At 39.4% G+C, this 23,501-nt stretch overlaps 1 protein-coding gene across 1 annotated transcript; it reads left to right on the top strand.

Annotated features, from left to right (window-relative positions):
• The first annotated feature begins 4,031 nt into the window (after positions 1–4,031).
• SPRYD7 (SPRY domain containing 7) lies at positions 4,032–21,814 on the top strand. Its single transcript, NM_001038206.2, is given in 5 exon segments — positions 4,032–4,367; positions 10,021–10,137; positions 12,585–12,751; positions 17,218–17,320; positions 21,632–21,814. Coding segments are annotated over 5 exon segments (591 nt in total). The 5' UTR covers positions 4,032–4,261; the 3' UTR covers positions 21,730–21,814.
• The last annotated feature ends 1,687 nt before the right edge of the window (positions 21,815–23,501 follow it).

The raw sequence follows: 23,501 nt of genomic DNA, 5'->3' as shown, positions 1-23,501 counted from the left end.
CCTGGTCTCCTGCATCGCAGGCAGGTTCTTTACCATTTGAGCCACCAGGGAATCCAGGTTGAAAGATTTTGGTAAATCACATTTTTTTTATTCCCTGGCATCTTATTTATATAGCACATGCTATTGTTGTTTTTTTTTTCCTTCCTTTTTAATATTAAAAAATTGTTCTGCTTTATCCCCTAGTATTCATATTTTCCTGTACTTTTATGAAATACTTTTTTTTTTCTTTTTTATAAGTCTGAAATTATTTCAAAATAATAAGTTTTTAAGGAATGGCCTGGTTGGACTTTTTTTTTACCTAATTTAAATTATTTTTCAATTAGTTTTTCAATTAGTTGCTTGCTCAAAATGAAATACCTTTATTTTACCCCATTTTATTTTCCCTTCCTATGTCAGATCTCTTATATTTCCCATCTGCATCCTGGCTTAAGTGTCTTAGAAATTTAAAGTACTAAATGTCCTTTTCTTTGGGCCATTTAGAGACATCCTATGAAGGACACTGCTGGAAAATATTCAGTGGTGCTGCTGACAGCAAAGCTGCAAGATGACTAGTGTCCGTGTGTTGCAAGTGAAAGTTTCTCCGTGTTATTTGTCTTGTTTTTGGTTGTTGGATATAGGTAATACACCTTATAATTCAGCAAACCCAGATGGGACGAGTGCAACTAATGCCAGGTTCATTTAAACATCAACTTCTGAGGTAAGGAAGAGAAGGAAGTAAATGAAAACAGGGTATTGACTCTTAAATGTGACACCCTAGGGAGGCTGTTTGCATAGTGGTTAAGAACACAGACCAGATTTGCCTGCATTTGAATCTAACTTCCTTTATTGACTATGTGACTCTGGGCACATTTCTTATCTTTTCTTTGCCTCAGTTTTCTCATCTTTAAAGTTGGAGGACAGTTTGACCTCATGGGGTTATTACAAGGATTAATTTAGTTTATTAAAAGTACTTAGAACATTGCCTGGCAATAGTAAACACCACATAAATGTCAGTTACTATCACTCAAAATTATAATAATGAATAGATGAAGGCTCCAGAAACATTTTTAGTTTTTAGAAGTCTGAGGTTTTTTTTTTTTTGTAGTGTTTTTGATTTTTAAAAGATCACCAATGGGGCTTGGATTACTCCAAGAAAAAAAAAGTATGGCTTAATACACTGATAAATGAGTTTTTAAGAGAGAAACCATTTTGTATGACCCAGTACAAGGAGTAAAGTTGACTCACAGGAGATGTCTGGCTGGCATGAAAACCATTAAAGAAAATCCTGAGCACGATGTTGACCTCAACTCAGAAACACATGCTTTACATTATCATCCTATCACTTCTTGAGCTCCTGGCATGTGTCGCTGAAACAGACAGACTTGTTTTTGTAATTTTTTTCAAGTAGTCATTCTCTGTTATTGCTTTTGATTTAGATAAACGACCTTCTAACTAACTATTGGGAAACCTTTTGTAGACTTTATTTGTGATGGTTATGTAAAGTGATAGCTGCGAAAGACTGTCAAAATCTCTCCTAACAGTGTGCTTTTCCAAAAGAAAGGCCAATTTCTTTGAAAGTAATAATGAAAGGATAATAGAATCCCAGATATAAGAAGGAATAAGGTCTGTGAGCTCATGGATGGCATTCATCTCCCAAGACAGGAAAGTCTGTCTCAGGAGCTAACCGGTTTTGCTTGCTTCATACCACTGAGTACACTTGAGTAGCTACAACGGGAGCAAAGTACACTGGGCAGTGCCCCAGCAAATGACTTTTCTTGCCAGGAAAGACTAGGGCAATTCTGCCTCTACAGTAAAGGCTGATTCACAGCTGTATAAGAGTCTGGCTTTTCACTGAAGATGTGACTACCTTGAATGGCCTGAATGTTCATTATATGTTCAGTATATGTACTACTTTTAATAGGGCTTCCCCGGTGGTTCAGCAGTACAGAATTGGCCTGCAATGCTAGAGACACAGGAGACGTGGGTTCCATGCCCTGGGCTGGGAAGATCCCCTGGAGGAGGGCATGGCTACCCGCTCCAGTATTCTTGCCTGGAGGATCCCATGGACAGAGGAGCCTGGTGAACTACAGTCCACAGCATCGCAAAGAGCTGGAGATGACTGAGCACGCATGCACGCACGCACTACTTTTAATAATATTTCTGAATATTTTACCTTATAACAACTCATTTTATTTTATTGTCTAAACACATGAGTTATGGCTGCTTATGGCCAATTCAGAGATTAATGAAACATACAAAAATAAAGTGCACACCTGCCTTTCGAACTGAGAGCACATTTTAGAGGATTGTAGCCTTAATTGCAAGAGTCAGAACTTCAGAATTTGAAGCAGCATGATCTGGTGGAGCAAATACAGGCTTAGGAGTCAAACTGATGGGCTTTGAATCCCACCTTATTTATTTCCTAGTCATCTGTGTCTACCCAAATTATTTAACTCCTCCAAGCCTATTGCTTCATCTGGAAAGTAGAGGCAATATTCACTCTCAAAGGTTTCAATAATTCAATTAGATATACATGTGAAAGAGTGCCTGCCTCACACAGAGACAGAAAATTTTTGTCTCTGCAACATTCTTTTCAACTCCCCACTCCTTCCCAATGGGAAAAAACTAGAACACTAACACTTCTCAGAATATTGGTCAAAGTTTTCAGTAAAAGAAAATTTCACATGTAAAGTGACTACCAAGAAAATAGTTTATAGGCAGTGAGGGGTTCAATCATCATCTTGATTATTAATCCTACCATAATAAATCTCCAAGTACAAAGTGCTCAGTTGCTTCAGTTGTGTCTGACTCTTTTCGACTGTGTGGACTCTGGCCCTTCAGGCTCCTCTGTCCACAGGATTCTCCAGGCAAGAATACTGGAGTGGTTTGCAATGCCCTTCATAAGTGTTATAATGAAAACACCATTTGTATAAACATCAGAGACACAGGCCCCTGAAAATTTTCTCCATTAAGGATATTTGTACTCAGGTCACCAAAATGTTGTGTAGAGGAACCCATTACATTGTAAGAGGGTATTCTGCGTCGGAGTTTCCAGGACTTGAAGCCTAGGGAAGCCTTCAGGAAGGAAACCTTGTTTGGGAACAGAGGTTTGAGCCAGATTAATTTCAGGTTAATTCTAGATAGTCATCCCACACCATCTCCAGACGCCAAGTGGGATCTGAAGATGGAAAATAGATCGGGGCAGGTGATCTACGTAAGCACGAAGATGACGGGTAATCACCAAGGGAGATTCCTGTGTGGAAACAGGAAAGAACAAGCGGTAGAAACTGAGTACTTCCCTCGGAGGCCCCGCATTCTTCCCACTACCTCCAGGTTCCCATCACACTCATCAGAACCCCATGCCCACGAGGAGGATGAGCTTGGAAGAGGCAGGTCAAGGATCGCCCTCCCACCCTGCCCAAGGGGTCCCTCCCAGAGTAGCCTCCTGAGCGACTGCGACCGCGCGGCACCCGAAAGTCACGACGAAAAGCTCATCTCTGTACCTAAAATGCAGCAGGACCAACGACTCAGAGCGCAGGATGTATATTCACAATGCAATCATTAACAGCCATTAATCCTGGGCCCTGTGCATCGGTTTAGGATTTGAGAACACTCTTCAGAAACCAGTCACGGTATGGAGGGTGGGGGTGGGGGCGCGTCAGAGGCTCTCGGGTGGAGGCATAGTTTTCTCAGTCCTGGGTGCGCGGGGACAAGCTTGGGGCTCTTCTAAATCGGCTCCCGTTCCCCAGCCAGATTTGCCTCTGTCAGCTCATCTCTAAAGATAATGTTTAAGGTGAGGAGAGCACAATTTTAAAGATACAGCACCCCAGGACCCCTTAGCGTACAGTGAAATCGGCCAAGCTCACGCATCCCTCAGTTATCAGGACACACAAGCTGGCTTTGCAAAGGAAAAAAATCCTACGCGCCAGCGCGCGCAGTCCCGCTGTCCTCCGCCAGGCCGCCACCCGCTTCGCCACGCCACGCTACGCCACGCCCCTAGCCCCGCCCCCGCCGTAGCCCCGCCCCCAGAGCTCCGCCCCGCCCCGCACGCTGGTCTTCCGTATCTTCCGCCCAGGCAGGCTTCCTTTCATCCTGCGCTGCGCCCGCCCGGCCTGGGGCGTCGCGGTACCCGCCTCCGCGCTGCGCACACACCTCCCCCATCCCCGCCGCACCTACTCCGGCGCTCGGGCGCGGGCGGGAGGCGGAGCGGAGGGGTCGGGGGCGGTGTCGCCTCAGCCCAGGAGCTGCAGGCAGCGGCAGCGGCGCCGGAGGTCCCCGAGATATGGCCGCCTCGGTGTTTTGCTGCCTGCGGTGCTGCAGAGATGGCGGGACGGGCCACATCCCTCTGAAGGAGATGCCGGCCGTGCAGCTGGACACGCAGCACATGGGTAAGGGCCCTCCCTTCCCCAGACCCAACGGCCCACCCCTGGTCGGGCGCGGCGGGTCGGGGGCAGCCGGGGGCGTCTCGAGGAGCCCCGCACGCGGCCGGGCCCCTGCGGGCTCCGGGCGTCGTCCCCTGCCCCTCGCCCTGCGACGCTGCCGAAGACCCGGGTCGGCGTCGCGGATCTCCTCCGGACTCCGGCCGACCGCACCTTGGCCTGGTGTATTCAAGCAGCCCGGTCCGCTCCTGTCTTGAGGAGATACGGGCGTCTGGACCTTACCGTTCCCACAGGAATCTCTGGGGCGCCTCCTCCCGAGACTCGTCAGACGTCCCCGGCGTGGGGCGCGGGGGCGACTCGGTTCTCCTATCCCGCCGTCGAGCTTCAGTCAAATACGCACATGTTGAGAACACTTAGCTGTCCTGGCTCCTTCCTCTGCCCTGACAGCTTTCTATTCGCTCGTCAATTATCGGTTGTTTGCTCTCACCTCCTAAAGTCAAGACGAGGCAAGTTGCAAAAGCCTAAAGTCACAGCTTAGCTCAGGACATGTCATTTCAACAAAAACCTCCCCTGTGCGGCTCCTCCTGAGTCATGCTTAGAGGTGGTGTAATTTCACCTGGCTGGCTTCTTCCTAGCAGGTCAGGCTATTGCAGAAATAGCGTGTTGCTTCTTCCCATCTATGGTTTTTCCTTTGAATTTCAAATGAGCCTATAGCTTCTCCTTCTATAACATTCTCCTCTTCCCCTCTATAGCCTCTCGCCACCTTATTATTTCTTTTTTAGACTTGTCCCATGTAGTTCCATGCTTCTGGAGTGTGTTTCTAGGGGATGACATTTCCCACTGTAATTATTTCAAAGTACTGTCTTTTTGCCGAATTATTCTCTTCTAAATATACATCTGCACTTTTAGTTTTCCCCATATCTCTCTTTGACTAAAGGACAGTGCATTGAAATAACAAAGGGAATTCTTAAATATTTGTAGCAAAACCCTCTCCTGCCCAGATTCTTTATACTCTGAAAATACTCTGCTCATTATATTTTTCTTTTTTTCACTTTCTATAGCATGTACTAAATAACAAATGTGATAATTGTTTACCACTTTGTATGTGGGTTTTTACTTTTCATTCTTAGATCTCCCAAGTGTAATATAGAACCCCAATACATAACTATGTATGTAGGTGTATGTATATCTCCTTGAATTATTTCTTATTCATCATCACTTATAGACAGAGGTCCAAATTCTGTGATTTCTCTCAGGAAATGTTTCCATTTCATGTATTCATTCACTCAACTGATATTTATTGAGTGACTGTCAGATGCAGGCATTGTTTTATATGCTGCTGCTGCTGCTGCTAAGTCGCTTCAGTCGTGTCCGACTCTGTGCGACCCCAGAGACGGCAGCCCACCAGGCTCCCCCGTCCCTGGGATTCTCCAGGCAAGAACACTGGAGTGGGTTGCGTTTCGTTCTCCAATGCATGAAAGTGAAAAGTGAAAGTGAAGTCACTCAGTCATGTCCGACTCTTAGCGACCCCATGGACTGCAGCCTACCAGGCTCCTCCGTCCATGGGATTCTCCAGGCAAGAGTACCGGAGTTGGGTGCCATTGCCTTCTCCGGCAATGTGCTAGGAACACAGTAAAGAAAAATCACACATAGTTTCTTTCGGGAGGTTATGATCAGCTTTAGTTCTTTCTGTCTCTTCTTCCAAACTCCTGAATTACTACAATCTACTCTTTAAAGTATGACTTCCCTGGTGGCTCAGTTGGTAAAGAATCTGCCTACAATTCGGGAGACCCGGGTTCCATCCCTGGGTCGGGAAAATCCCCTGGAGAAGGAAATGGCAACCCACTCCGTATTCTTGCCTGGAGAATCCCATGGATAGAGGAGCCTGGTGGGCTGCAGTTCATGGGGTCACAAAGAGTCGGACACAACTGAGCGAATACTCTTTTAAGTATTTGTTTTCTCTGGTCTCTTCTCCACAGAGAGCTGGTCACTGGTACTCGTTCCACTATGTTCTCCTTTTTCCAAAGCTGCCCCGCATCTTTCAGTAGAGTAATATCATCCCCTAATTTTCTTCCTGCGTGGAAACTTTTTCTTAACCTGTCTTCCAAAAACTTCAAATTCTTCAATCACAGAAAAAGCCTGATTTTAGAAAACAAATAAGAGGAGAGGCTTATCAAGTTAGGAGTAGGTTTCAAGCATGAATTGATCTTAAGTTGAAATATGAGAAGCCCACTGAGTGAATATGCATGTATTTGGATATGTGAAAGGTTAATATGATTGCTTTTTTTTTTTTAAGTCTCTGTGTTTCATATGCAAATAAGTGTTGTCTCTTTCAAAGTTGTCACTTATATTGGTAATGCTACATCACCTAAAGTGATTTGAAATTCCTCTTGGAATTTTCTGTGATGTAGTTTTTATAAATATCTTCTTTTTTACCACAGCCTCCATATTTAATTGTGATTTGGTTTTTTAGAAATACAGAACTTCCCTGGTGGCTTGGGTGATAAAGAATCTGCCTGCAATGTGGGAGACCCGTGTTTGATCCCTGGGTCAGGAAGATCCCCTGGAGAAGGAAATGGCAGCCCACTCCAGTATTCTGGCCCCGAGAATCCTATGGACACAGGAGCATTGTGGGCTACAGTCTGTGGGGTTACAAAGAGTTGGACATGACTGAGTGACTAATACTTTTTAGAAATGAATGTCTTCCAAGGTAGCTTCCTTGAAAGGGATGTTATTCATTTAGAAATGTCTAATGCTTTTTAAAAAATACTCTTTGGCTATGTTTATATATTTTCTGACTGTACTCATTTTCCTTGACTCTCTAAACAGTCTTGATAATAAAACTGTACAAATCACACAGATCCAAATATAGGATATCTTTGTACTTAAAAAAGAGAAATAGAATAGGCCTGAAATAATTCCCTAATGATTCACAAGCACTGTAGAATGTTCTCTGAATATATCCATCTTTATGTATAGAACATCTCAGTACCTAGCAGAATGCCTTGGAGATAAGAAATGATATTGAAGTAAGAACATAATAGCGTATTCAGATTTGGTTGTTTGGGTTCAACTCAGAGTTATATGTAAGAACCATAAAGTATTGCTGGGTTTAAAAAAATACCATGTATTTTCATAATTCTTGAAGTGTTTTTTCACTTAGGGTGCTTTCAGTTACAAGCAGTAAAACCTACAACTCAAAAATTGTTGAAAAATGAAGGCAATTCATCGGTTTGTGTAAATTTAAAAAGTAAAACGCAGCACTAGCTTCAGAAAAGACTCAGTGCTGCCAAGGACTGGACTCCTTTTATCTCTTTCCCCCATCAGCTGTTGCTTATTCGTGAAGGCTGGCGTCCATGACAACTTGCAGCCTCTCCCTGTACTATCGGCTTCCTCATGCGAATCCAGCAAAAGCGATAAAATCTTTATCCCTTCATTCTCTCTGCAAGTCTTGAGACTATCTCTGATGGTAGTGCTTAGGTCACATAACCGTTTTTCACTCAGTCACTGTGGCCAAGAAATGTGGAATGCACTGATTGACTTACCCCAGGTCAAAGCTGTAGCCCTGAAGCCAGAGATTGAGTCAGCTTCCTTGGAACTGTTTTGATCTCCAGAGAGAAGTTCGTTGGGAAAGAGAAAACAGATGCTACATGTCCCCGACAAGTACTTAGCAGAGCATATTCATTCATTTCCGTATCAGTTATTTGTCGAGCGTCTGCTGGATGCCAAGCACTCCATGGTCTTTGCTATTAAGGAGGAGCTGGGCCCTGGTTGCTCACCAGCAACTGCTGGAGATCTGTGAGGCAGCTAGATGTAAATTATGTATAAAGACACTGTCCCAGAATTTGCAGTTTAGCATTTTGTAATTAGGGAAAAAAAAGGATGCTAATGAATTTTTAATAATCATATAATAGGATCTTGTGGACTTCCCCAATGGCTCCGTGGGTAAAGAATCCAATTACAATGCAGGAAACCCAGGACAAGCAAGTTCAATCCCTGGGTCGGGAAGATCCCCTGGAGGTGGAAGTAGCCACCCATTCCATTATTGTTGTTCCATATATAGAAAATTATATAGACAGAGGAATCTGATGGGCTACAGTCCCTGGGACTGAGCATGGACATAGTGCAATACAAAGGATCTTCGTTTTACCTTCTATAAGAGTGTCTTTAATCAGCCCATTTAGAATTGTGGTAAAGTCTTGAAAATGTGGTATTTCTCATGTGTATTTGTCCCAAATAATTTTTTGTTCAAGTATCAATTCAACGGTGAGTTGAGGGACCTGCCTCTCTGTTAGTACATTTGTTACTATTTTCTAGTTTTATTTTACCCCCTCTGGAAAGAGGAGTTCCCTACAGTTCCCCTAACCAGATCTGCTTGGTTTGTAAACTTATTAGCAGAAGAGTTATACTGATTACAGATCTTGGGAGTCTGTCATGGGATAGTTATGGGATATTTCTTACAGATAAGCATTTTGTTAAATTTCTTCATATTCTCTGATATGCTTTCCTAAATCAGTGTTTGGAAAAGAATTGGTATTGGAGTCACATGATCAAGAGATTGTTTTTCTCACTCTCATCTATCAAATGTTATCTGAACTAAACTAAGATTTTCCATGAGAATAAAATGCATTTAATGATGTTGAAACCTTGTTTACGTCTTTTCAATGTGATTAACAGCAACTATTTTACAGATATTTTTAAGATCCTAAAATTGGCATTTTTCCATGTCAGCTATTTCAAAAACATAGATGTATGTTTCTTTCCATGGTTCATTACTCTTCAGTTCTTACTTGACCAATGCACTTGCATAAGACCTTGTACATACATTCATTCAGCTTTTATCAGGTTGTTTTTTTTTGGATTGAACTGAAAATTGTACTGATTGCCCAGCTTCTTTTAAGTGTTTCTGTTTTTATTTAAATCAAGAAATTTATGCCGTCATCAAATTGATTCACTGGCTAAAATGGAAGAAAGTCTACTTCAGGGAGTTCCCTGGTGGCCTAGTGGTTAGGACTGTGGGCTTTCACTGAGGTGGACCCAGGGTTCAGGGAACTGAGATCCTACAAGCCGCACAGCACAGCCAAAAACAAAAACAAAGTCTATTTCTACCTTAAAAGTGTTTAAAATATTCAGTATGTATATAAAAAAAATTCAGTATAATACAAAATTACTGTTTATTTGAAACTAATTAAACAAAATTTATAGCCACAAATTAATATTAAATATAAATGTTCTCCCAGAAAAAAGTGAATTAAATATTTTAAATAATTTATCATTATTTCATATTTCAAAGTATATATAGCCTTCCTATTTTTTGGAGACTAAGAGTTAAAAGTGAAACAGAAATTAACCTTGAGGGACTTCCTTAGTAGTCCAGGGGTTAGGAGCCTACCCTGCAACGCAGGGGACACAGGTTCCATCCCTGGTCAGGGAACTAAGATCCCACACGCCATGGAGCAACTAAGCCCGTGGGCTGCAACTAGAGAGTCTGGGCTGCAGTGAAACATCCCACATGACGCAATGAAGATCTGTTGTGCCACAGCCGAGACTCAATACAGCCAAATAAGTAAACAGTAAATCAATAAATATCTTTTAAAACTTAACCTTGATTGTTGGGTAAGAGAATACAAAACTTTACACAGTGTCTGTATTTTTTGTTTAGGAACTGATGTTGTCATTGTAAAAAATGGAAGACGAATATGTGGAACGGGAGGTTGTTTAGCCAGTGCACCTTTACATCAAAACAAAAGCTACTTCGAATTCAAAATCCAATCCACAGGTTGGTATAATGGTACTTGACTGTTAATACTCTGAATGTGAGGAGGAATCTTCAATATACGGAAAAGATTAATGAGGTCATTAAAAAAAAACAACTCTTACTTAAAGCCATTTTCACTCACATCTTCTTGTGAGATCCTGGTTTCATTAGTTAATTTAGTTATATTAAGTTCAGTTTTCTCATCTATAAAATGGATTACAGGAGCTGCCCTTCCTGCTTCATAGGAGCTGTATGCATGAAAGTGTCTTAACAGCAGTATGTACTGGTTCCATTTAACACACAAGCATTATTACTAATATGGTTAATTAGCGGGAGCTAGATGAACCATTTCATTTGGTCAAGCATGTAAGGTGTAGACTTTTGCTGTTTTATCTTAGGATAAAATTAATCTTATGATCCTAAGTTTTTCTCTTAACTCTTGTTAAGATTCCCTGATTCAGTGTCTTCTGAAGCGATTGGCCGATTTAGAATTTTGGTAGAAGTCTAAAGTCTCTTTAAAATTTTTTAAATACGTACACCTGAAGCTAACACAATACTGTAAATCAACTATGCTTCAATTAAAATTTAAAAAAAAATTTAAATTATGAAGTTTCTTGTATGGCAGTTCTACGTGAGTATTATAATAGTTATTATTAGTTAACTTGTGGCAGTTTTGAATATGGGGAAATTTTTTAAGGCTTTATTAGAAAGAAACCTGTAGTAAAATATGGCATGAGTAATATAGGTACAGAACAGTGAAACTAGAGTGGAGTAAATTAATTCTGCTCTTAAATGAAAAAACATAAAATATTCCTCTGGGACTTGTTTTTTAAATTGTTTTAAATACTGATTTTTCTTAAGTGTGTAAAATAAATATAAATCTGTCCTCCATTCCATTCTTTTGTAAGTTAACTCACTGGCTGCAAAATGTCTCTGGTTACCGTAATTTTCTCAAGTATAACATACCTTTTCTCAAGAGAAGTGAATATTTCCTTGAGCCTTAAATGTAATACAGATTTCTTTGTGGATTTTCTGTAAAGGATGCTATCCTCAAAGATATTTCTACAATAGTGTGTTGGAGTTTGAGGCTTTGATCCCTCAAGGAAAGCTTCAGGCAGTGTGCCACAGGGTGTCATCATGCACAGTTCCTCAGGAGGAAGAGGACACTGTAACCCTGTCTAGAGCTGTTGTCACGTGAAATTAGTATCATCCCCTACTGGCACTCTTGTCTCACCTTGGAGGATAAATTATAGAATCAGATTATTTAGGAGGCCAGGACAGTGAAGTCCAGACATGCAGCTTTCTGATGGCCTCACTCAATCCAGGAAAATGGATTGACAACATGGTCTTCAAGCATTCTTTAGAATTTCCCCTGATTTTGATAAAAACCAAGAAGGAAACAGTTTGAGATGTAATCAGGAGTTTACATATTCTGTTAGACTGAAAAGAAGAGAGCTGGTCTCTTTAAAAGTCAACTTAGACCAAACGGTTTTAAACTCATGGACTTAAGGTATTGGATAAGAAAATGATTTTACATTTTATCATTAATTTTCTCTTCTCCATAGTATTGACCAGGTCATATACATTATTGGTCACGTATTACAGATGCAAAAACTAAAGAAGTAATTTCCTGCTTCTCAGAGGTGGTGCTTGAAATAGAAGCCGAGGCTATTTAAATTCAATGTGTGGCTTTTTAGTAATATTTTGGGGGAATAATAATAATAGTCATGACAATAGCTAGCATCTTTTTAAAAAATACTTCCTCTGTGCTTTACTTATCCATTAAAAAAAAATACAGTGTTCCAGTTATTTTACTTGGATGATCTTGCTGTATCTTCTGATAACTTTAAGAGGCAAGTACTATTAGACTCGGAGAAGGCAATGGCACCCCACTCCAGTACTCTTGCCTGGAAAATCCCATGGGCGGAGGAGCCTGGTGGGCTGCAGTCCATGGGGTCGCCAAGAGTCGGACATGACTGAGTGACTTCACTTTCACTTTTCACTTTCATGCATTGGAGAAGGAAATGGCAACCCACTCCAGTGTTCTTGCCTGGAGAATCCCAGGGACAGCGGAGCCTGGTGGGCTGCCGTCTGTGGGGTCTCACAGAGTTGGACACGACTGAAGCGACTTAGCAGCAGCAGCAGCAGCACTGTTAGACTCCATAGTTTGCAGGTGAGGAAACAGAGGTTACGTAACTTGCCCAAGATGACATAGCACAAGCAGGATTTAAACCAGGCAGTACAACTCCAGAGCCCACTTTTATCTCCCAGGCTGTACTACATCTGAAGAGATGTAGTACATCATTTGCAAACTACTTGAAGAAAAAATTTTTTTAAGATTAACAAAAAATAATTTAGTGATCATATGCCACTTTCTTTATAAACAATTTACACTGTCTTTTAAAACAACAACTTTCATATTTGTATTCTTCAGATTTGGGGAGCATTTAAATTATTATATTTTTCAGGAATCTGGGGTATTGGCGTTGCAACTCAGAAAGTTAACTTGAATCAGATCCCCCTTGGCCGAGATGTACACAGTCTGGTGATGAGAAATGATGGAGCCCTATACCACAACAATGAGGAGAAAAACAGACTGCCAGCAAACAGCCTTCCACAGGAGGGAGACGTGGTGGTGAGTTTCCTCGTGGACTTGTTTTCCACCGTGAATTATTCAACCTGAACTGCTTTTAGTATTTCTAGTTTCGCCTGGGAGTTTGTGGTCCAAATTCCAGAGCACGGGGATTGGATCTAATGAGGTAGTTCATTTTCCAAAGAGCCCTTGATGTCAATGCTGCTGTCTTACATAACTGCCTTCTTTCTAGAGCTGCACTGGCCAGGAAAATCACCACCAACCCTTATTTCCATTTAGGAGAGTTTATGACTGGTTGGCTGCCAGTCAACATCTCCTGCCACTCTCACATAAAAGAAACCTTGGCCCACAATTTTAAAAGAACGCTGACCCTTACGTTAGAAAAGATTAGGTATTTTTGCAGCTGGAGATCTCTTAGAGAAGACATTTATTACTTAATTTGTTAGGAACTTCTGTTAAAGAATTACCGCATTTTTATCAGGAGTGTTGGTCCTTGTTAAACTTAACCTGGTTAAACTTCCTTCACTTTCAGAACTCTTTCAAGAACTGGCTCAAAATCCTAAGGGTTGATTGTGGAAAAGTTTTTTTTTTGGAAAGCAGGGGATAGAAGGAGTTACATAGTATGAAGGCTTCTCGGTTTTTATTCCCAACTAGATATATTCAAGTCTTTGCCAAAGCCATCCTATTGAAAATGTAATCCAGAGATCCCTTTCTGTCTTTTTCAGATACTTCTCACAGTGTTTTCCAAGAACCTTATACATTGAATTCAGGCCATTAGCTGTTGAGAACAGAGTTCTTGGGTCTCCTTTAGCAAGAGTGTCCTTATACACAGAGCCTTGGGTTCCTTGCTCTTATACCAAGTTGAAAGGAATCTAAAGAATGAGAGTTTCTAATACTTGATAACAGACAAGGTAAATCCAGGTTACTGAATTAAAGAAGTATACACTATTTGGAAGAAGATGAAAAATAATGAGGAAATGAAAGCTTTTGACTATGATCTTTCTTCTCTTCAGTTTAAAAAAAAAATTGTGAAGAACAGTTTTTAAATAGGTAAATTATAGAAAGTGTTTTTTTCCCCCCCAAATTAACTAAAGAAAACAAGGAAACCAAAGACATCAACCGTTTTTAAAATCTGCTTTTCCTCGTTCTTCCTTTTAAATAGTTGGTTCTGCATATATAGATCATTGCCAGATGCCCGTAATGTGGAACACCCTATTCAAGGGGTTATTTCATGAAAGAGAATCTTGAAGTCAGGTTGATGCTGTCAGCCTGCTTATACTAAAAAATGAAATTCAAACATAAAGGATAATCCGGGTAACTCCCTGGTGGGTAGGACTGTGCTTCCACTGCAGAGGCCCCGGGTTCCGTCCTTGGTCAGGGAACTGAGATCCCGTGTACTGCATGGTGAGACCAAAAAAAGAAGAAAGGATAATCAGTAACAAAAGGTTTTCTTTGTTGATGTACTGACTTGTACTGTGTGTTGTTATTTCCTTCCTATCTCGTTCCTTAAGATGATTGGCACTTCATATCGACAGACTTAAGAATGTCATTTTTAGTCTGTCAGCATTATTAAATTAGACTTTGAGTTTTTATGCCCATTCTGATAAAAGGAGGGCTCAAAAAGATGAAAGATGAGCAGAATCCTGAAAAGTAAAGCAGTATCCCACGCTAATGGCTGTATCTTCCTAGTTTAAACACTTGCAAACAAATTTCACCAAATTGCTGACAATAGCGTAGGAAAGCTGGAATGAATTATGACAGTAAAAACATTCTCATATGTGTAGAATTTCAATCATATACCATTCTCTGAGGAAAAATCAAGAAAAATAAGCTTTCAACATCCAACCAAATGATGATGTTTCTGTAATAACCATACAGGATCAGCAGGGCCTACTGCAGCACCAAGGAGGCACACCTGAGACAGCCTATGCTCATTTTTACCTTTTGTATATAGTTTTGAAAAGTACAGATTACATTTTTAAGTTGCAGTTTTCAGTTTAATTTCAGAGAAGGCGAAATAGGTGGTACTATTGTTATCATTTTACAGACCAGAAGTTAAGTAATTGCTTATTCAGAGTGACCCCAGGATTACAGTCTAATTTCAGAGTCTGTTCACCAAACCTGCAAATACTGATAAATCCTTAGAACACATCGGGTTTTTGGTATCATTATGAGAGAATCAAACCTAACATCTAGAACAGATAAAAGGGCAGATTAAGGGAATTCCCTGACAGTCCCGTGGTTAGTACTCTGTGCTTCCGCTGCAGGGGGCACTGGTTCAGCCCTGGTCAGAGAACTAACATCCCGCGGTGTGGTTTCTCACATCCTTCCTCACGTCTTTCTTTGGTATTGTCTAGTTGGTTTGGTCTAGTCGCTCAGTCGTGTCCAGTTCTTTGTGACCCCGTGGGCTATAGCCTGCCAGGCTCCTGTGTCCATGGGATTTTCCAGGCAAGAAGACTGGAGCAGGTTTCGATCTCCTTCTCCAGGGGATCTTTGATACTGGGTATTGGGTATTGTCCCCTGGAGAAGGGAAAGGCTACTCACTCCAGGATTCTGGCCTGGAGAATTCCATGGACTGTATAGTCCATTTGGGGTCGCAAAGGGTCGCACACGACGGAGCGACGTTCACTCACTCACTCACTCATGGGGTATTGATGCTGGAGGGTGGGGTTGAGAACTTGCAATAGGTTATGCTGCCACCAGGTGGGGAAGGTGCCCAGATCATAACCTGTTAGTCTGAGCTGCTGGATTTCCAGTAAAGAGGGTAACATGCTGCTTTTTATGTAATCAGGTTTTTAAAATGAAAACAGGTTTCTTCACTAAAAAGCGAATCCTGGCGATCACTTTATTATTTAAAGTATTTAAAGTATTATTTAAGGTATTTATTATTTAAAGTATTATTTACATATTTATATTTAAATACATACACTGAAATAAAGCAAAAGCAGTTTTATTTATCTTTCTCAGTGTTTAGTCTAACCCTGGCTTTGCTAAGATTTGAGGAGAATCTTTTATAGCACTTAACCTGTTGACTTATCTGGGCCTTTGCTGTCTTAACTGGAAAGTGAAGGATTTAAGACTAGATCATCTGTAAGGTCTTTTTCTATCTATAAAAGCTTTTAGGTTCATATAATTTATCCACAGTCAGAAATCCTTCAAGTGGTTGCTTCTTGATCTATGATGATTTCTCTATTGAAAGGTCTCTGTTGTCATTCTTGAAAGGAAAGCTCTCCGTCTTCAGCTAGTAAATACTGTACAGAGTTTTAAAGAGAGTTTTAAAAGTGTAAAAGTCTTAAAAGCTTTGAATTGCATGGCAATTAAGAATAAGTTTTCCAAAGCCATACTGCATCAGTTTAAATTCCAGCTCTGCCACTTCCTAACTGTGCAACCTTAAATAAGTTATTTAACTTCTCCTATGCTTTAGCTTGGAGAAGACAATGGCACCCCACTCCAGAACTCTTGCCTAGAAAATCCCATGGACGGAGGAGCCTGGTGGGCTGCAGTCCATGGGGTCCTGAAGAGTTGGACACGACTGAGCGACTTCACTTTCACTTTTCACTTTCATGCATTGGAGAAGGAAATGGCAACCCACTCCAGTGTTCTTCCCTGGAGAATCCCAAGGATGGGGGAGCCTGGTGGGCTGCCGTCTATGGGGCTGCACAGAGTCGGACATGACTGAAGCGACTTAGCAGCATGCTTTAGCTGCTGTAAAGTGGAGATAATAAAAATACCTAGGATTAAATGAGTAAATATGAAGTGTCTAGGGTTTGGTACATAATACAGGTTGTTTTCCAGAATGTCAATAATAATAATTGTAATTTTGTACCATTAATAATATACAAAGTAATATATTTTTATTTTGCTGTCTTTTTAAAGTCTTTTGAGCTGTTTTTCTGTTTTCCACTTGATACTAATTATCAGTTACATGCAGTTGTAAATACCCACCTTACCTTAGTAATACATTTTACATATTTGAAACCAAGGTAAAGAGATAGAGAAATATATTATTTCTTTTTGAAAATAAATTGTATAAAGACAGTTCATCACAACTGAAAACAATGATAGGTAATAATCCCTAATGGTGAAAACTTCACTGTTTCCCCCCTTTGTTATCAAATTCTACATAAAGCAGTGTTTTCTATGTGAGTTTAAAAGGTCTCTCTGTTTACAGTATATAGTACTTATATCATCTTAATATTCAGAATATAAAACCCAGATTATCTGAATAAAATACTAGGATTTAGTTTGACCCCTCGAATGTGGACTCATGGGATTTTACTTTCCCCTCCCCCCACATAATCACCATTACTGTTTTTTTCTAGCTCAATTCAAATAGATTTCTACCAGATTGTAAACCCTTAATAAAATCTGTTATGGGAAAAAAAATCTGTTGTGATCTTTTGCTTAGTTTTTTGTTTCCATGCTCCCCAGTTAGTGCCTTCTGACTGTTCAGGTTTTTATGGAACATACATATTTTTCCTCTTTTTAATATTTACTTTGCTTTCTAGGGTATTACATATGACCATGTAGAATTAAATGTATATTTGAATGGAAAAAACATGCATTGTCCAGCATCAGGTATACGAGGGACAGTGTATCCAGTTGTTTATGGTAAGTGAAAATATTTCTAAACATTATTAAATGTATGTTAACTTTTGCTTGGCATTTAACTTTGTAACTATCATTCAGAAGGCTGGACAAATTAATAAGGACCTTTGTATATGGAGTATACTCAGTAGGTTATCACAATCCCTCTTTGCAGGACTAAGGAAAGTTTTTACTTCCTTTGTATTAAAAAAATCAACTTGCTAAATACAATGATTATTCTTAAATATGCAATAGCCATATTCCCTTTTAGATCATTTAATCTTATATTCCAGAAAGTTTTAAAAACTTTACAGAATTTTCAAAAAGGTATTCCTGCTAATTGTTAGAAAGCGTTAGATGAACAGAAAATGTAATTGTAAAGAATATTTTGAAAGTAGAGATGGGAATTCCGTGTAGATTGAACATTGGTTACCTTTACAAAATCGCCTAAATGTTAAAACTCTCCTACTTTCAAAAGAAGTAAAAAATGAAGAAGAGAGTGATAAAGGCACTGTACTTATGTATGTTTCCTATAAAGAGAGACACCTTATTTTTTAGGGATACATATAAAATATTTTAGAATAAAATGATATAATGTCTGGCATATGCCTCAAAACAATATAAGGAGGGGAGGTGAAGAACAGAGGACTGACTGTAGGGAGGAGATGAAACCTGTCTGGCTATTAGCCGACAATTGTTTGAAGTTAAGTAATGGATACATGAGGGTTCATTATTCTGTTCTGGTTACTTCCACATGTTTGGAATTTTCTGTAATAAAGGTAACTGAGTAGAGTCATCTCTAAGTAACCCTGTTCTTGGAGGTATACTTGTACAGAAACTATACTTACACATACATGGCTTAGTTCAGTTCAGTTCAGTTGCTCAGTCATGTCCGACTCTTTGCAACCCCATGAATCACAGCATGCCAGGCCTCCCTGTCCATCACCAACTCCCGGAGTTCACTCAGACTCATGTCCATCGAGTCAGTGATGCCATCCAGCCATCTCATCCTCTGTCGTCCCCTTCTCCTCCTGCCCCCAATCCCTCCCAGCATCAGAGTCTTTTCCAATGAGTCATCTCTTCGCATGAGGTGGCCAAAGTACTGGAGTTTCAGCTTTAGCATCATTCCTTCCAAAGAAATCCCAGGGCTGATCTCCTTCAGAATGGACTAGTTGGATCTCCTTGCAGTCCAAGGGACTCTCAAGAGTCTTCGTTACTCCATTACTTAACTTCAAACAATTGTCAGCTAATAGCCAGACAGGTTTCCTCTCCTCCCTACAGTCAGTCCTGTTTTTCACCTCCCCTCCTTATATTGTTTTGAGGCAAATGCCAGACATTATACCATTTTATTCTAAAATATTTTATATGTATCCCTAAAAAATAAGATGTCTCTCTTTATAGGAAACGTACATAAGTACAGTGCCTTTATCACTCTCTTCTTCATTTTTTATGTTATCAACTTTAAATCAACAAGTGTATGATTTTTCTGCCTGTGGTATTAGTGGATTGTAAACCATTTTCTCATTTAAATTACTTTAAATAATTAAGAATTTGAGCCATAAGAAAAACTAATGGTTAACTTTTTTATAGTAACTTACCAGAAAAGTAACAGACTTTGTTCAGAGTGGCAGAAAAGTATACAGTAGCAAATATAAATATTTAATAATTTGATATAACAACCAAAGCCTGTGCTTTAAAGTTTTCATTTATCTTCTTTTTCCCTAAATACTACTTTTCAGTCCTTCTAACTTCTTTATCTTTGCATGAAAGGTGAATTTTTAAACTTGATATAAGTTAGTTTGCTTGCAATAATTGATAACCCTAAAAGTAATGTCTTTATTTACTTAAATGGAAATGGTAGCTTAATATTTGAAACAGTTTAGTCTGAGAAATAAATATCAGTAAAATTTTAGACTGAGTTACACAAATGAAGATAGCAAATGAGATTTTTATTCTAAATTGTTTCTTTGATTTGGCATTATTTTTAATGCAGTGAAGTTTATGTAGTAATATATTTTATAAATTGAAATTGATAGCCAGATACTATCAAAGATAAAAATAAAATTCAAATTCCCTTGAGTGAGTGAATGAAGTCACTCAGTCGTGTCCAACTCTTTGGGACCCGATAGACTGTAGCCTACCAGGGTCCTCCATCCATGGGATTTTCCAGGCAATAGTACTGGAATGGGTTGCCATTTCTTTCTCCAGGGGATCTTCCTGACCCAGGGATCGAACCTGGGTCTCCTGCACTGCAGACAGACGCTTTACCCTCTGAGCCATCAGAGAAGTCCCAAATTCCCTTACCCTTTGCCTTCTATCCTATACTGAATCCTAATTCTTTCCACTTGTTCATACTGTCAGTCCTTATATTCAACCTGTGGAGAGACAAAACTGAGTAACAGTGAAGAAAAGTTTGTTCATAGTTAGGACTTCCAGCTTCATCTAAGTTCTCTGTGTTTTTTACATCTCTGCACCTTCTAGACTTTCATCGTTCTTGAGTTCCCTGTTCATTTTCTGTAGATCCCTCTTCCACTTTATAGAGAAACAGTCCATCATGGTGAACTCCAGCTTCCCTCCCCCACCTCTTAAAGGTTTTCTCTTCCCATCTTGTCTCCTTCCCATACCATTTTAGAGGAAGTGGTGCCCTTCATGTTTAAAAAACTCAGTCTAGATTTCAAACTTCCCAATTCTGGGACTTTATTGTCAGTTATTTTGTCTGTATCTCATGTCATCAACCTCGTTCTTCAATGCCTGTGAGCATTCTAAATCATTCTTATTCCAATATACTCTCCCTTAAACTTGTACCCCTCACCAGGCCTGCGTTTACCCTTCTCCATATGCCTGCATTTCCTGTAAAAGAGCTTTTGTCTCTGTTTATATTGTATCGTCAACTACTGTGGCTGCCTTACACCACTTCACTGAAACCACCTCTGTTAAAAATTACTAGTGATGTCATGAATGTCGCATCTAGTGCTTAACTTTTTTCCTGCATTGATAATGAAATATAAATTATTTAGTAATGTGTGTTAAACATATATACGCAACTTAACAAATAACTGTAAAGTGAAACCCACATCATCACTATACTCAAGATAATGAACATACTTGTCACCCCTAAGTTTCCTCCTGCCCCCTTGCCATGCATTCTGCTCCCCTCTCCCCACCCTACCCCCTTGTAGTCACTGTCTGCTTTCTGTCACTACAGATTATCTTACGTTTTTAGAGTATTGTATAAATCATACAATTTGTATTTTTTTAATCTAGCTTCTTTTACTCAGTGTAATTAAGACTCATCCATGTTGTAACATGTACCAAGAATTCATTGATTTTTATTACCAAGTAGTATAGTTCATTGTGTGGATACATCAGAATTGATTTTTCCCTTCTCCTATTATTGGATATTTAAGTTGTTTCTAGTTTTTGGCCATTACAAATAAAGCTGCTGTGAATATTCATGTATAAGCCTTTGTGTAGATATATGCATTCATTTCTCTTGGATAAGTACTGATTTAAAAAAAGGAAAACAAAAAAACATATAGAAGCTGAATAAGGCCTGCAGGCTAATTAACAGTATTGTGTCAGTGTTAGTTTCCTGGTTTGGACATTGTACTGTAGTTGTGTGAGATGTTACCACTAGGGGAAGCTGGACGAAGGTTACCCAGGAATTTTTGTATTGTTTTTGCTACTCTTTGTGAATCTATCCTTTTTTAATAAAATATTTTTTAAGAAGTAAATTATCTTAATGTATAAAATTGAGAAAATACAGGTAGGTAAATAAGGAAAAACTCAAATTACCTATATTTATATCATCTAGAAATAATCATCGGAGAAGGCACTGGCACCCCACTCCAGTACTTTTGCCTGGAAAATCTCATGGATAGAGGAGCCTGGAAGGCTGCAGTCCATGGGGTCGCTAAGAGTTGGACACGACTGAAGCGACTTCACTTTCACTTTTCCCTTTCATGCATTGGAGAAGGAAATGGCAACCCACTCCAGTGTTCTTGCCTGGAGAATCCCGGGGACGGGGGAGCCTGATTGGCTGCCGTCTATGGGGGTCGCACAGAGTCGGACACGACTGAAGCGACTTAGCAGTAGCAGCAGCAGAAATAATCATAATAATATTTTGATGTATTTCCGTTCAGTGTTCTTGACAGATTTTATTCTTCACTGTGGCTGTTTTTAACCAGTAAGATCATGTTTTGTAACCTGGATAGCAGATGTGTTTCTTCTTCTTGTGTGTTAATTTTATGGCATTATGGAAACAGTTTATAAGTATTACTCATTCAGTTTAAGGTGTTTGCTTCTAATTTATTTTCTTTCTTTTTCTGTCTCTAGTTGATGACAGTGCAATTTTGGATTGCCAGTTCAGTGAATTTTATCATACTCCTCCACCTGGTTTTGAAAAGATATTATTTGAACAGCAGATCTTCTGAATGTATTTGTTTTTGAAACTTGTATTTCTGCACTGTTAAAAGTGTTTACCATTTAATAAAGCTTTACCTGACGTATAAATGAAAATATATTCTTAAAAATATGCTTGTTAATATTGTCTAAGGAACCAGTGTATACACTATACCACCCTGAAGTTGTGATTTAAAATACTTAGGTTTTGTGATATGAAATCAGCATTTGGGGTGGTTTATTTAACTCTTATTTAAATAAATATAACTTTGGGTTTAATTAACAATATTAAATGGAAATATGTGTATAGATATTTAAAAGGGAGTCTTTCTTAGTGTAAAATATTTGTATTGATAGAGACCAGTTGGGTGGGTTTTGTGGTCATTCTGATGTTCAGACCTTATTAACTGTTTTAAGTCTGCAGTCCAATAATTTTGTGTCTCAGTGTCTTTTTTATATAGAGTATAACAAAGTGACAAATTTATATTTATATTATTGGCAACTTCAGTTTTGGCAATTTATTTACTGTAAAATGTACCACTTTAAAAATGTTAATTGCTTGTTTTGTTTGTATGCCGTTGTTTTTAATTTCCTTTGTGAAAGGAGATAAATGTGGTAGTAATTATTGGAGCATTTTGTTGAAGACCATCATGCTGTGTTACTTCAATACCTGCGTAAGTGGTGGTTGACTGGTGACCGTGTACACAGCAGACGTTTAGAATAGTATGATGCCTTCAATTTAAATGGAAATGAGGTTATTCTTTTAAGGATTTTAATTTAAATGTGCATTTTTCTGTAAGGAATAATAAAATAATAGTAATTAAGGACTATTCAGTACTATATTAAATACATGTTCTTCCTGTTTTGTTTAATTATACTGTAAATTCACTTTGCCCTTGATTATTCAGAAGTTCAGAAGTAAGTGAATCCTCTCCATGACCCTAACTGAGCCTTTGCTTAGTTTTCAGGAAGAATTGCTATCCTTTAAATACTACCCTACAAAACTGAACAAATCACTGTCCATATCTTTGGGACAGTCTCCTTTCCAGATAGGCCAGGACAAGGATACATACATTTCACTCATTTATCACATGAAGCAGTATGTCATACCAGAAAAACATGGCTTAAGAATCAAAGGAGACCTGAATTGTAGTTTTGCCACCGGGTCCCATTATCTCTTCAGGCAATTTCCTCAGTTTCTCTGGATGCAGATTCCGCATTTATAAAAGGGATAGTCAGACCCTATTGGTAAGATTCTGTAACTGGTTAAAATTCATATGCCAAACACCCTCGTCATCATCTGCACGTGATGAGGCAGCGTCTTTGTTGACTGCACTCAGTGGTTTTCACAGTGGGGCCCTTAGACCAGCAGCGTCAGCCTTACCTGACAACTTGGTAGACGTGCACACTCAGGCCCCCCCAAACCCATGGAATCAGAAACTGCTGGGGACGCACGAAGGAATCTGTTGGAACAAGCCCTTGAGGTGATTCTGATCCACGCTAAAGATTGAGAACCACTGCTCAGGAGAGAATTCTTCGAGAATGATTGCCTACTATAAATTTTCTAAGGATTTAAGACTATTGTTGACACATAGACAAGAGAGTCCTGCATGATATTTATTTATTGTTTATTTGATAGATAAAAGTAGAACAATTGTTTTTAAAACATAGATATATTTGAGTAACATATTTACATAAATCCCAGATTTAACTCTGTAGATACACAGAATTGAACTAACTTTATTATTTATGTATTTTTGGCTTTCTGACCTTGTAATTTTAATTAGTAAAGAACATGGTTATT

The sequence above is a fragment of the Bos taurus genome, chromosome 12 (genome assembly GCF_002263795.3).
Source record: "Bos taurus isolate L1 Dominette 01449 registration number 42190680 breed Hereford chromosome 12, ARS-UCD2.0, whole genome shotgun sequence".
NCBI lineage: Eukaryota > Metazoa > Chordata > Mammalia > Artiodactyla > Bovidae > Bos > Bos taurus.
Note: the sequence above shows the minus strand (reverse complement) of the source record. Positions and strands in the feature narration are given on the sequence as shown.